Source organism: Mirounga angustirostris, unplaced genomic scaffold, assembly GCF_029215605.1.
Source record: "Mirounga angustirostris isolate CCGP_5_RB_7025 unplaced genomic scaffold, mMirAng1.0.hap1 SCAF_10, whole genome shotgun sequence".
NCBI classification, from domain to species: Eukaryota; Metazoa; Chordata; class Mammalia; order Carnivora; family Phocidae; genus Mirounga; species Mirounga angustirostris.
In genome coordinates this window covers 93460267-93475181 of record NW_026991718.1, presented here as the reverse complement: position 1 = coordinate 93475181, position 14915 = coordinate 93460267, and the positions used below count along the sequence as shown (strand labels likewise).

Sequence of the window (14915 nt, the reverse complement as noted above, 5' to 3'; positions counted from 1 at the left end):
CTGTGGTCCTGCTGTTCCTGCCATTTTGTCTACTGTGTGTCCAAATCCAAGATGTACCCGGTGACTCACTGCTCTGTTTGCAGGAACTTTTAAAATATTCATTGGTCATCAAATTAAAAGTCTGAAACATTTGTTCTCCATATTTCATCCTCAGAAGAGCTAAAATCTACTAAAATTGTACATTATAAACTTTATTATCTTGGACCAATATTTTTATTATTTTTTAAAGATTTTATTTATTTATTTGACACAGAGAGAGAGAGAACACAGCAGGGAGAGCGGTAGGCAGAGGGAGAGGGAGAAACAGGCTTTCTGCTAAGCAGGGAGCCCAAGGTGGGCCTGGATCCCAGGACCCTGAGATCATGACATGAGCCGAAGGCAGATGCTTAACTGACTGAGCAATATTTTTAGATAGTTATCAATTTAAGAAATTAAATACTTGGATGTTTCTGAATCAGATTAAAAATTAAATTAAAAAAATACAAGCTTGGAGAAAAATGTGGACACATTCATATAAAGGCATGAAAGAGGCAGGGAACCTTCACTGAATAACAAGAAGATTAAAGAGGTTAGGTTAGGCCCTGATATAAGGGCCTTACATACCATGCTCACGCATATGACCTTAATGTTTTAAAGTATTTTATTTAAAATTGTTATTTATTGCAAATGTTCTATGCAGCAGGCAATATTCTAAACATTTTTACAGATACTATACCTCACAGCACCCCTATAAGGCATTAGGTTCTATTATTCCCATTTTACAGATTAGGAAACTGAGCCACAGAGAGGTTAAATAAATTGCCACTTTCCCAAGGTCAAAAGGCTAGAAGGTACTGGAGCCTGGGGTCCAACTGAGGCAATCTGACTCTTGAGCCCATGGTCTTAGCCACTCTGCTCTGCTGCTATCAAAGTGGTGAGCCAATGTGGAAACCTAAAACCAGGAATGATTGAGATTTGATTTAATTTAAAAAGAGGTTTCCAATGGCTGTGTGGAAGAAGGGCAGGAGAGAGAGACTTGTGCCAGAGAAACGCACCTGAGACTTTCTCTAGGCAAGAAGGTGAGCTATGGCAATGTGTCCCAGGAATGTCGGGCGGGGCGCATTCAAGACATTTGGACTAGGTAAAAGTGACTGGACGTGGTGACCAGTTGTGGAAAGTGAGAAAGAGGGGAGGAGTCTGAAGTTGACTCTCCAATCCCTAACTTGAGAGGTGGTTAGTTGGTCATGCCTTTGATGGAGGTAAAGGAGCAACGGAATGGGACTCCAAAGACCTGTCTTTGGACACATACTGAATTTGGAATGCCTATGGAGCAGCCCCATTAGGACTGGTAGGCATTTGGAAATTGGGTTTCAAGCTCAGAAGGAAGGTATAGTGTAAATATGTAACAGGAAGTCATGGTGGTAGGCAGCATGGCCCAGGAAGCAGGCACGAAGATTGGGAAGCTCGTGAGCAGGGATAGATGGGCAAAGGAGGAGGACCTGGTGCAAAAAACAATCATAGAAGAGAACCTTAAGATAATGTTGTCCCAGGCAGCATGTTCTATGGCTGCAGCTTTTGGCTGGGGTTTCTGTCATCGCTCCCGCCGTCCCTATTTCCTCCATTCACATCAGGAATAGCATCCTACACTTGTGAGTTCCTGGATGACTCCCCATCCCCTTCCGGTTCCTAGAACCCTGCACACACCTCTGCCTCGGTCCATTTGAACCCCATGGAGTTAGCCACCTATTACCTGCCTGGACCCTGACTGATAGAAGGATCTTCCCCCATGCCCACCTATCCTTCTTTCATGAGTCAGCATGAGTAGAGATTTCTAGTTGCCTCCCAGTATGTATGCTGCACTTTGTTCCTGGTAACAGAACCTTGGGCAATGTGGTTTTTGAAAAACCACATTTTCCAGATTCCCTTTCTACCCCATGTTTCTGTTCTGCCACATTGTTCTACCACCATTTCCAAATGCCTAGGCTGTATCACTGAGTTTCGGCAACGTAAGCAGAAATATCACATGAGAATTTTAGTCTCTTCTTAATGGGCAGCCCTTTCCACCCATTCCTCCTTCCTTCTGCCTATAATGTGGATATGGGATGTGATGTCTGGAGCTCCAGAAACCACCTTGGGCCTGAGGGGACCTTGAGAATGGAAGCCGTCTTGGAGAAACAGACAAGCAGGGCCATGGCCCCTGTTGACTGCATGATTCCACCTTATCAGCATGTACTGGTTACTTCCAGGTTTATTAAGTACAGTTGTAAGAAAAGAGTGCTGGTATAGAAATAGGGAGAGATAGGGGAGGAACATGAAGAAGAGACAGGGTTAATGGGGAGAACCTGTCTTCTGAATTAGGGGGAATGGAAGAATGCTCTTGTCGATGTTACTGGAGGTAACAAGAAGGGAAATGGGGTTGGGGGGAGCCTGGTGGCTGGTCTCTGTTTTCTTTATGATGTGGGAGATGTACTCACTTGAGAATGAGGAAAGGGGACCAGAGGGAGAACAAGAAAGGCTAAAGTAGTGACCTTGAGGACTGGATAAAAGACCAGAGCAGCCACAGTGAAGAAGGCAAAAGGAATTTAGCTAAGGTGAAAGAAAAGGAGTGGAAAGCTGGTGCCCTTATAGATAAAAATCCAGACAATGCCCCCCACTCAAAATCTTTTGGAGAAGTCCTTAATTGCACAATTGCATAATTCAGGATATTATAGTGTGGCAATTTGGCAATTTAGGAGTCATTTGATCCATGTTGCTAGATCGTTCAAATTATTCAGTGCCAAAGGGATTGTTTTTGTAGTAAAAGATATAGCTGGATAATTACTAAGCCGCCTGTTCACATAGAGCTGTAAAAACGGCCTGTATATAACTGTATTATTAGTCCAACATAAAACACATTTCCATCACATAGGCACCAAAGCCAAAATAAATTTTAACTTCATGTGGGCATAAACACGTATTATTATTTGCATTTTCTGTTAAATGGAACTAGATTAAAGACCTGTCATCAGTGTGCAAAGTAGCTGGGGTTAATTGTGACCTTTATGTTATTTGAACATATTCAAAAATTTTATTCTTATTATTAGAGGATAAGATGTGCTTGGTTTTCTTTGTATCAAATAGGAATATTCATTCTTAAATGACATGCATCCTTAGAGACTTCAGAACACAACCTTTCATAATATTTAGCTATTTTTAAATGTCAGGTGCAGTTGAGTTTTATTACATTGCTGGCCCATGCCGTTACCAAAAGTCTCCTGTTTTTAGTGGTACTTAACAGATTGTCAGTAAATTGATAGCATTTCCACGTTTGGAAAATTTCCAACTTCCTCATGGGAAAGGAGGGCAGGTTTTCCCCTTGAACCTGGTGAAGGTTTCTTTCTTGGCATTTGGTTGGTTTAAGGGGAGGTGTGAACTCAGAAGAGATTTTAGAGAGAAATATCTTTCTCACCATCCTATGAAAAGATCAACTCACCCATAAAGTTTTGCTGACTTGAGCTGGAGGGCAAATTTGCGGCAAGAGTATTTTAATACATAAGGGGAAATAGGGAGTGAGTCTTGAGCATGTCAGTCCTTAGCAGCCTCTGCTTACGTGCTTGCGTCGAGCTACCCAACATCGCTCATGGGACTGTTTAGAGGACAGCCAAGTGAGTGCAGAGGGCACTGCTGGGGGTCAGAAGAGACACGGCTCTCACCTCGGGTCCTGCTGCCCGTGAGCTTCGGGACCGTGAACAAATTACCTGGTATTTCCAACCTTGATTTTCCTCTATATGAAATGCAGATAATAACAACCTGCCCCCTGCCTCTGGCACAAACCGCCTTGAAGATTAATCTCTATGATAATGTCCATGAACGTGTCTCGGGCCCTGGAAAGTCTGATGCAAATATAAAGCAGTTTTGCTTCTAAAAGCAACCTTCTAGAATTTTCTCCTAGGTGATATTTTGGTATCTGATTTGAGTAATTGATATATATATATATATATATATATATATATATATATATATATATATATGTGAGGGAAAGAGAGATCTGAAAATAATATATATATATATATATATCTTTTGTAGTAAATGCAAGGTGTGCCATATATATGTATGTATATATATATATATATGAAAATAATAAAGTTAATGTTGACCAGTGGGGATTAGATGATCTTTGGATCCTTGTCAACAGCTTGGTGTCTACAGGACAATGGAGACAGAGGTTAGGTGAGAAGATGCTGGAACCAGACAGCCTGGCTTCATGCCCTGCCTTCAGACTCTCCTGCTGTATAGTCTTGAGCACATCACTTTGCCTCAGTTCCACATAATAAATAGGGATATTTTTACTGACCTCATGGTATTGCTGCTTCGAGGACCAAATGAGGGACGCACAAAGCACTTGATGGTAAGCATTCAGAAGGTGTCAGCTATGGTGGTTGTGATCCCAAGCAATTCTTAGAAGTAGTCTGAAATTTGAACTGTGCATTAGTTTATATTCAGTTTTCCTCCCTCCTCCCAATGTTGGGCTTTATTTTGCTTCACTCGGAGAAGCAAATTTTAAAAAAATGAAATGGTACCTGGCATGACAGTACTGTAGCTTTGGGAAGCTTCTGCAGTTAGCTGCTCCAGAACCATCTTCCTTCTTTCATTGAAATGGTCGGTTCTGTGGGAAGGTTTGTGCAAAAAGAGTTGCTGAAAAGAAAAGTGCAACAATTGGATGACACATGAAATAAGGTTAAATGGAATTATAATTCACCAAGTCCGGCTTTACCTCCTTTTTTATGTGTTCTCTTCTCTCTCCTTAGCTCTCACCTGAAGTTTAGTAATCTCACCCTGATTTCAACCCATGGACTCCCTGGAAAAAAGCTTCTGGGCACCGAACAAAGGAAGTTTTTAGCAAGCGAGTAAGAATTCCATTTGTTTTTTCATTCTGAGGCCTAAATGTCCTCATTTGTGTGGACAACACAGTTGACCCTTGAATGACACGGGGTTATAGGGGTGCTGACCCCCATGCAGTCCAAAATCTGCAAGCAACTTTTGACTCCCCTAAATCTTAACCAGTAATATCCTACTGTTGACCAGAAGCCTTACCAATAACATAAGCAGTCAATTATTTTGTATGTTACATGTAATATATACTGTATTCTTAAAGTAAGCTAGAGAAAAGAAAATGTTACTAAGAAAATCACAAGGAAGAGAAAATACATTTACAGCCCTGTACTGTATTTACGGAGGAAAAAAAAAAAATCCATGTGTAAGTGGACCCATGCAGTTCAAACCCGTGTTGTTCACGGGTCAACTGTAGTCGATTTCATACTGGAAAGGGAAGGGTGGCAGGCTTTTCTCCCAGAGTTCAAACTCACTTAGAACATATAAGTACAACTCTGTTAATGAGGGAATGGAGAGTTGGGCTGCCATTTTGTATTTGTGGGGGGATGTCTGCCCTCTTCCAACCTGCTGACACGGCTACCTCCTGCACTTGGCTTCCAAGTGAGACTACAGCGCAGGGAAGCTTGGTGACTGTATTTGCATCAGACCAGGTTACTCCCCCAAGGCTCAGAGTTGGGAGATGAAGACGGGGCACTTTGCTGGGGTGTGGCTCTCACACCCCTAACCCTGGACCCTTTGTCATGAGGGGCTGATCTGCTACGACCTTCTTGCCGGTCTGGGCAAGCTTCATTGTTTGCATCCCAGTAGAATCACTCTTTGTCAACATCTGTTCTAGAAAATGCCATTTCATTATCACACAGCTGGCATTAATTTTAATTTCCTGTAGCAAAGCATGGGTACAAGAATTACTAGGCTCCTCACCTCTAGAAACAATGTCCCAATTTTTCCAACGAGGAGGAAGGAAATTGTTCCCTCTCAGGGTGTTCATTTTAGAATCCATGATGAAGAGATCTTCAAACAGTGAGAAAAACGGCCACAACTCTTTGCCAGCAGAACCAGGCTCACTTTGACCTAATATTTTCATCAGACTTTGAAATTTTATTTTTCTTGAAGGACAGCATCAGGGCAGTAAAAAAGGCATGGGTTTTGAGCCAGATAGGTGCGGATTCAGGTGGATGCCCCTATTACAAAGGGGATTTCATTTCTCTGAGCTTTGGATTTTTTGACTGTGAAAAGTGTATGATAAGCCAACCTTGCTGGAGTTTTTCTGTTAAAATTACTATAACAGCAAGTTCTAACAAAGGGTAGAGGATCAACCCTTGTGCATCCTTCCATCATTGCCTGTCTTCCAAATGACACGATTCCCAGGAAATGTTGGTCTTGTTGATTAACGTCTCATGAAGAGCAGTTTAGTCAGCTTGATGAAGGTTTCTGTCAGCCCCCATGTTAGGTATGCTACAGGAGAGAACAGCTAGCAAATGGCTTTCTGCTGGTGTGATTCAGCATGGGACCCACATGTGGCTAGGTGGAGAGTCACCTGGTGGTCCTGCTTCCGTCCTTGCCTCTCCATATTCTCAACACAATAGCCAGAGCAATGCCACACAAATATGAATCGGATCGTGTCAACTACAGAACAGCCTAGAACAGCACTGTTCAATATGGTGGCTACTAGCCACATGGGGCTATTTAAATGTAACTTCAGTAAAGTTAAATGAGATTAAAAATTCAGCTCCTCAATTACATTAGCTATATTTTGGAGTGCTCAGACAGCTCCACATGGCTAGTAGCTGCCATATCAGGTAGCACAGCTACAGAATATTTCCATCCTCACAGAAACTTCTAGAAAGTTCCAACCTAAAATCCATCCCTGTCTGCTTACTTCTTTGACTTCATCTTTTACCACTGTTACCCTTGTTTTCTCCACTCTAGCCACCATAGTCTCCTTGATGTTTCTGAAACACAGCGGGCAGGTCTCCACCTTGGAATCTTGGCTTAAATGTCAAATTTTCACACGCCCAACACACTCCAGTCCTCCTTCCTCTGCTTTGTTTTTTTCTTGCTACAGAAATTCTTCTAAATATTTTATAATTTGCCTTTTAAGATCACGTTTATTCTTTATATTCTGAATCCTTAACCTATAATGTAAACTCTATAGAGTTTACTATAGTAAACATTAGTTTACTATAGGGAAGGGATTTTTTTTGTCTTGTTCACAGTGTGTCCCCAGCATCTGGGACAGTGCTTGGCGCACAGCAGGTAATAAATAATGTCAAACAGATGAAAGTTGCATCCAAAAGTACCTGCAAAAGTTCTCTCAATCAGGTTATGGACAGGGACTAAACAATGCAGCCAGATGCCTCTGGGTGGAAGACTCATGTTATCATAATTCTTAGAATCCACAAATTGAAATGTAAATAGGATGTTGCCTTTCAAATGGTCCTCCTACCTCAATAAAGGAAATGATCTCTGGCCATGGATAACTAATATCTTGACATCCATAAATTTAATAATTTAAATTCCTCATTCTGAATACAAATTTTCAACTTTGCCCTAGCCAGTGTTTTGATTATTGTTGTTATTAATTTTTGAACAGCCATTTTTTTGTCTCGCCCACGTCCCCCCCACCCACCCCAGGCCAGTTTCTTGTAGAGGTGCTAATGACATGCTGGGATACAGCAGAAAGGAAGGCAGTGGGAGGAGAGGAGAAACCGGAAGCAGGAGAAATCCACTAATTGGACAACCAACCCTGAATAGCGAATGTTAATTGTGATGTTCCTTCTTCAGAGTGACACAGTAAATCATTTATGAAAACCTCTGAGGTTCTTTCCAGTTCTGAAGGGTTCTGATTTCATGAAGTGCATGTCTCCAGCCTGCTTGTAATTGCTCCCCTGGAGTTTGCTTGTAATTTTGCACCTAGAGCTTTGGCCTAAGTCTTCTGACCACTGGCTGTGGGGGCAAGCTGGCCACTGTGTACATGTGTCCCCTTCCAGAAATTTCCCCATCCTGCAATTCTGTTTTTTTTTTTTTTCCTTATTACCTGTTTCCAGAATGTTCTATGAAGACAAACTTTCACATTAGTGTTGAGTCAGGGTCAAGCTCACTTGAGAAACCTGAAGTTTTATTGATGTTCCTTCTTTGGTTCTTTCTCTTTCTTCCAGAGAACTCTAGTGGAGGTCTTTCTCTTGTCACCAATCCATGAGACAGTCCCTGCCATGTTAGAATCCTAATGCTCATTAACTTTGCTTAGGAAATAATTCTGGAAAACTATCACCAACAGTACCCAATGGCTAATTTCACCTACCTGATGGATACATTAAGGAAGACCCAGAATGAACAGTAGTCACCTACACAGTGATACTTTAAACTGACAGATGTCACTCAGTGTAGTAACAGACTGTAAAAGCAAGCACCCCACATTCTTCAGTGCTTCCAAAGGTTCCTAAAAAAACCAGTATTCCTAATGCCAGTTCCCACGGGACAGAGCTTCAGATTTTAACTCTGAAATATGCATTCTGACATTATCAACATTACTGTCCTGCTGTCATTAAAAATAACACTGTCTTAACCTTCCCCAAATTTCCCCTGAGAACTTTTATCTTTGAGCAAACCCTCATAAGACTAATCCCTGTGAACGAACTATATTTAATTTTTCCTTATCTTGGACAACTGACAGTACCATTCCTATTATGAAGAGACGGTGTAGCAAATAAGGACAGTCCTTTGTGGGTCTCTCATGAATGTGTAAAATCAGCGAAATTTCCTGTTTTCCTTTGAGCTACCAAAATGGTTTTTTAAAAGAGAATTTTATCCCACTATCTATTATATTCTGATGACAGGCCAGTCCCTGATTTTCTTTTCTTATTAAAAAGAAATTTTCTTGTTTTTAAGTGTTGTTTCATGGAGAGATACAAAGCCCAGAGCCCCCTTCTCTTTCACAGGCCCTTATAACGGGGTCTAATGTGCATCCATTACGAGAATTCTTTTTGTGTGGTAAGAGCAGACTCATGTGTGGATCAAAAAGAAAAAATGTTCTCCCATTACCACTTCACAATCCTGTTTGCCTCCAAGGAGGGTAAACAGGATTATGCATCATTAATATTATTTAGAACAATACCTTTCACATACGCATCCCACTTGACAAAACAGCATCCTTAACGTTCTCATGTTTATCCCGTACAATGGCCAAGGCATGTGAGGAGGGCAGTTACCTCATGTCAAGAGATCAAGAAACTGAAGTATTGAAAGGGCATGCAGAGTCCCCGGGGTCCACTCTCATTGGTGACAAATCAGGGACACAGACCATGGCACAGAAAAGCCTAGATTTAAATGAAAGATGTTGGGGTGCCTGGGTGGCTCAGTCGGTTAAGCATCCCACTCAGGTCATGATCTCAGGGTCATGAGATCGAGCCCCATGTCAGGCTCCATGCTCAACTCGAAGTCTGCTTGAAATTCTTCTCTCTCCCTCTGCCCCTTCCCCTCTCACCCTCTCTCTAAATAAATTCATTAAAAAAGTAAATGAAACACGTACTATTCTGCCATCCTATACTCTGGGTCTTTAGAACAGGATCAATAAAAGGTCATGTTCATGAGGTCAGACCTTTCAAAAAATTCTGGAAACCACCCTCATAAAACTCTTTATTTAAATAAACCTAAAGCCACCAAAACCCCACTTTTCTCACATTAGGGTAGAATGCTCAAACTCAAATGGAACCCAGAGAAGAAAACCTATCCATCTGGACCCACTGTTTGCAGAAGTACCAGTTCCCCACAAATCACCTTTGCTCTACAGAGTGAATCCCAAAAGTCTCTAGGGACTATACTCTCAGCAAACATCATTCCCTAATTGACATCTTTAAATAAAATGTGTAGTTGTTTTGGCATGAATCCATACACTAATTCTAAGAATGAGTCATTTATTGAAAAAAACATTAGCAAATATGAAGGGTTCTCAATATTCAGGACCTTGACCCCTGCCTTTGGGAATCCTCAGCAATGTCACTTTCTTCTTCCTCATTCCTTCTGAGTCTGTGGTCGACATGACAATTCAACAGCTAAAGTCAGTTTACATCCACCATGAAACAGAAGCAGAAGAAAAAGTATATATTAATGATTTCACAGAGACACAGATGCACACGCACGCACACACACACGCCCTCCCTGTTGTAGACTGGCCTATGCCGGGTGGAACGATTTAGCTTTAATGCGAAGATGTCAATCTGTGACTACACGTCTCATAACGAAAAATCGCCCGGTATCTAGCCGGGGTCCTGGTATACTCACGGCAAGAGCACAGACTTGGCCCACTAGGGGACTTGACCCAGCTCACCAGATGTCTAATTAATGCCCACTGTCAGCTGCTCAAATGTCACTGACGGAGCTTTTCTCTCCGTAGCCACTGTTTTCATGACAAAGATTACGCGTTGATGTCACTGTGCTCCTGGGTCAACGTGGTGGTGGGTAGAATGACTGCCATAGACCGAGCAGCCAAGCACGTGGTGCTTTCCAAAGAGGAAATCGTGCTCTACGACCATCTCATCCTTTGCACCGGGCAGCAGTACCAGGTGAGATCTCAGGGACTAACAGCCCGTGTGTGATCCGGGGCACACGTCCTCAGGGTTGGGAGCGAGCCTTCCCACCGGGACAGCTGCCACTCTCGTCATAAAAGTGCCAGAGAGGCCTGCACACACGTGAAGAGAATTATGTCCGGATCTCCTCCCGGAAATCCATTCCAAGAAAAACATTCTGCTCAAGGGTAAAAATCACAGCAAGTTGGAGAAATGTCATTCTTGAAGCTGTTGTCCAAAAGTCTAACACTTCCTGCTCCCCAGAGCAGAATCCAGACACAACTCGGCATGCGTTTGTGGTAAATTAATTTATGCCTCAAGAGGCTAACATTTGGCGGTGGTGACGGGCTCATGCGAAAGTATTTCAAACATGCGCACCTTCTGTCAACCCTTATTTTATTTTGTCTCTCAGTTATAAAACTAGGAAATGTGACTGATTGATTACCCAGTGACCATGCTTTCCATTTGGATGAAATTCTCAAACCACATTTGAGGAGAGCATTGCTGGAGACAACGGAAGCTGTTCAATGTCTTAGGGAAGCGAATTTTAATATTTTCGCTTTGCAACACACATTAGTGTTTCATATGGTTCACAAAAATAAGGCATTTCTTTGATGAAAGGAGGTTGACTTTGTAACTCCAAGTCTTTTTCTCCCGGGAACCTAGAGGGGCCTTCCCACGGTGGGTCTGTTTCTGACAAATATGGAGCAACCCGCCCCCACCCCAGGCGCTGCCATGCTTTATCTGGTACTGGGTTAGGCCATTTTGTGAATGGCGGTGGATTTGACAGGGGGAAGCGTGTGCAGGTTTTCTTCACAGAGCCCAGCCAGGAGGAGGCAGCGTGCGATGGGGGACAGACAGCTGAGCAGCTCCCAGCATTACGTACTTAATGTTCTGAGCCTTGGCTACACGTTGACATCAGCTGGAACACTTGAAATATACCCATGCCTAGGGCCCCCCCCCCCCCCCCCCCCCCCCCCCCCGCCCAGGCTCTGTTTTAATTATTCTGGGGTGGAGCCCAGCAATTAGCATTTAAAAAAAACAACAACACTCAGATGATTCTAAGCTAAGGCTAAGAACCAGGACTTGAATTTTCTTGACCTAGAATCTCTCATCTGTACCTTAGAGCAGCACTCTCAAACCATAATGTGCACCCACAGCCCCGTTCATCTATCTCGTTAAAATGCAGATTCTGAGCAGGGGCTGGGGGGCGGCTGATACACTGCGGTTCTAAGAAGCTTCCAGGTGAGGCCAGCCCTGCTTGTGAGCGGGCCATGTTGAGTAGGGTTCAGCCTCTGAGGGATTGCTTTTCTTTCTTGTCCTCCTCCTCCTCCTCCTTGTCTTGTCCTCCTCCTCCTCCTACTACCACCACTACTGCTGCTACGAAAGAAATCCACTTTTCATAGTGTAGAAAAGGATTTTTTTTTTCTGATTAAAGGATAAACACAAACTGGAGGCATACCTTATTTTGATAGTTAAGTATTCCTCTTTTTAAACATTAAACCAGGAGAAAACACCGTACACCCCTTAAGCTTGTCCCCCCACCCCCACCTGCCCCACCGAGTTCCAGCTGCTGCCTGAGATCGTGGACTTTGGAAAATGTGAGTGGAAGACCCGGCCAGCTGTCCAGAGACTCGGGCATCTGCCCATGTGTGTCCAGCTGCCCCTGCAGCTTTAGTCTGTGGCACGTTAAGCTCTTGCCCTTTTTACAATGGGAAAAATGAAATGAAGAAGTGATAAAGGGAGTTCTAATTTAATTTTTCCAGAAGGACATAAAAATTAAAGGTACATAGAGTGATACAAAAAAGGCTGCTGAATTCACTGGGGAAGGCTTCCAGTTCTTATTTATTTTCCTATCTCCTTCTCTTCAACTCTCTCATGGTTTTGTCCCAATTTTGTGATTTAGAAAAAAAAAATTTTAATGATGAAAATAAAGCTTAAATCCAAAGCAAGAAGGCAACCTGTTATAAAATATCATTACAAACTTTAACCTCTAAACAGACCTTTAAATGGCATGAGTCATTCTAAAATATTATGCTATATTTTTGACATCCAAATACATATCATTTAATTTTTTTTATCAGAAAAGCCATGCACAAAGTAAAAGATTAAACTGGGCTGCAGGGCTGTGTGTGAGGCAGGCTGGTCTCTACCTTCCAAGCCCTCTTTCGAGGGGCAACCACCTGGAGGCATTTCTATTGTTAGTTCCTCAGTGGTTACCCCCCAGAACACCAAATAATGTGTTTATAGAAGTTTTATCTTTGATATATCAACTCCTGACAATGCCTATGGCCTTTCCATTTTGGAAGATGAAGCTTTCTCTAGCTCATATTCAGTACCCTCTAACTCCCCTCCCCACCCTGCCTACTGACTGCATTGTTTTTGTTGGTGGGCACATGCTGGTGCTCATGCACAAAGCTCTGGGATAGCTTACCACTGAGGTCCTTGGCCACTCTCCGTGGCACATGGAGAGCCATGGAGAGACAGAGAGATGCCTCCCCATGCCTGGTTTTGGGGCTTCTCAACAAGAGGAAGAATAAAAATGTGTTAACTTGCAAGGGCTCTTAAAGGGGTGATGCTCACTAGAAGCCAGCAGGTGGGGCAAGAACATCCCACCAAAGCAAGGTGGGATGTCAGTTATATTGAGCTTGATGTGGGTCAGCAATATGATGTGGGCTCCACAGAGGCTAATTACATCCTTGATGGGGTAAATAAGAGCAGGGCATCCAGAACGGTGCAGGCCCAGGTGAGAACCTGCTACAAACAGCTGAAAAGAGAGCTGTGTACACTTTGACTCTTCCCATGTAAGACCTGAGATGCACTCCCCAGTGTCTAGAGCAGCGCTTACCATGAAGAGACCTCACTGAGTTTGGGATGATTAAAGGGGGAAAATAACATTCCAAGAGATGAGGTCTACATTTCCTTCCCTTGAATCTGGGCAGGCTTGTGACTGTCTTGACTGATAAGAGTACAAAGGAAGTGATGTGGTGTGACTTCTGAGGCTTGGTCAGGGGCCATGCAGGGTCTCCTTGTTCATGGCAACAGTGGCTCCTGGAGCCCTGAGAGGCCACTGAAGAAGTCCAGCTGCCTACCCTGTGATGGGCATGTTGGACATGCCATGCATGTGTTCTCCAGCTGATAGTTCCAACAGAGCCCAGCCTTCCAGCCGTTGCTGACAAAGCACCAGACACATGAGTGAAGCCATCTTGGACCCTCCACCAGCCGAATATCACCAAGTGACTTCTGTTGTTAACAGATGGAATAAAGGAATTGCCCAGCCAAACCCTACCCACATTTCTGGCCCACAAAATCATGAAAACTAATAAAATGGTGGTGGTTGTTTAAGCCACAGTTTTGGTGTGAGTTTATTGCATAGCAAGAGACACCAGGAACAAAAGTGTAACATGGAATGAGGGAAAGGGAACCACATTTGGAAAAATCAGAGAAAGAACACACTCTTGACGATATTCCAAAATGCGTGATTCATACACACACACACACACACACATGCATGCATGCACACACTGCAAGAACTGTTCATCCTCCTCAGTACAGTTTGATCAGCCAGCCTCTGAAATGGGCACTGGAGCCATCCGAAGAGCAGAAGCTGAGCTGAGAAGGCCACAGAATTATTAGATGAAAAGGAAGATGGGTAAGAAAGGCTTGAAATTAAATCCCTATCAAGAGATGGGACTGCTGCTGTCCAGTGTTAGAGGCTGAAGGCAAAGCACAAAGCTCCCCTGGAGGGCAAAGGGCATAAGAGACGAGAAGGTGTGATCAACATGGAGGCCACATACAGATCATTGGTTTTCCCAAAGAAGACACCCTGACAAATAGAATAGAGACAGTAAAGATATGCTAGAAGAAAATTAACACCATATTATCCAGTTGGGCACATTCCAGGCAAAATGAAAGACAAAATTTCTCAGCCAGTTATATTCTGATGGAATATTGATTCTGTGGGAATGGTAGGGAAAAAATGCACAAATTTCAAGAGAAAAATAACAGATTACCAACCCTCCCCCGCAAATAGAACAAAAAGAAGACAGGCACCCCCAAATTACCTTTCCAGGAGGAAATGGCATAAGAACATGAAATTAGCCACACAGAATTTTGAAGAGACTGTGGTGATTCAATAACTATATGCCCACCTAAGTCTCTCCTATTTGAAGACGGTAAAAAGCTGTTCCATGTGTGAGGTCTCAGAAGAATGATCTTTCTCGTTCTTTAATGTGTACTCCAAATAACTGAGGCAGAAAGGAAAAGATAGGACTTGACGATAGTTTAAAAAGATAAGTGACAAGCACCAAACAATTTAAAAGTTTGTAAGTCTGTTGGTAAGTCTGAGAAAAAATGCAAAACGAGTAATCACAAGCCTTCATCTAAATCTAATCAAGACCAAGTTGTTTGAAAATAGGGAGAGAGGTGGCCAGGTAGAAGTAAGAAATGCCTTAAATGGGGAAACCCAAAGGTAATATTTGGGTATTGACATATTGGGTA

The 14915-nt window shown here is 42.9% G+C and overlaps 1 protein-coding gene across 1 annotated transcript in view; it reads left to right on the top strand.

Annotated features, from left to right (window-relative positions):
- CFAP61 (cilia and flagella associated protein 61) overlaps positions 1–14915 on the top strand; it is a 304410-nt gene that overhangs the window by 195850 nt on the left and 93645 nt on the right. Inside the window, exons 19-20 of the mRNA XM_064572747.1 lie at positions 4767–4865; positions 10244–10412. Coding sequence (XP_064428817.1) covers positions 4767–4865; positions 10244–10412 — 268 coding nt within the window. The remainder of the gene's footprint in view (positions 1–4766; positions 4866–10243; positions 10413–14915) is intronic.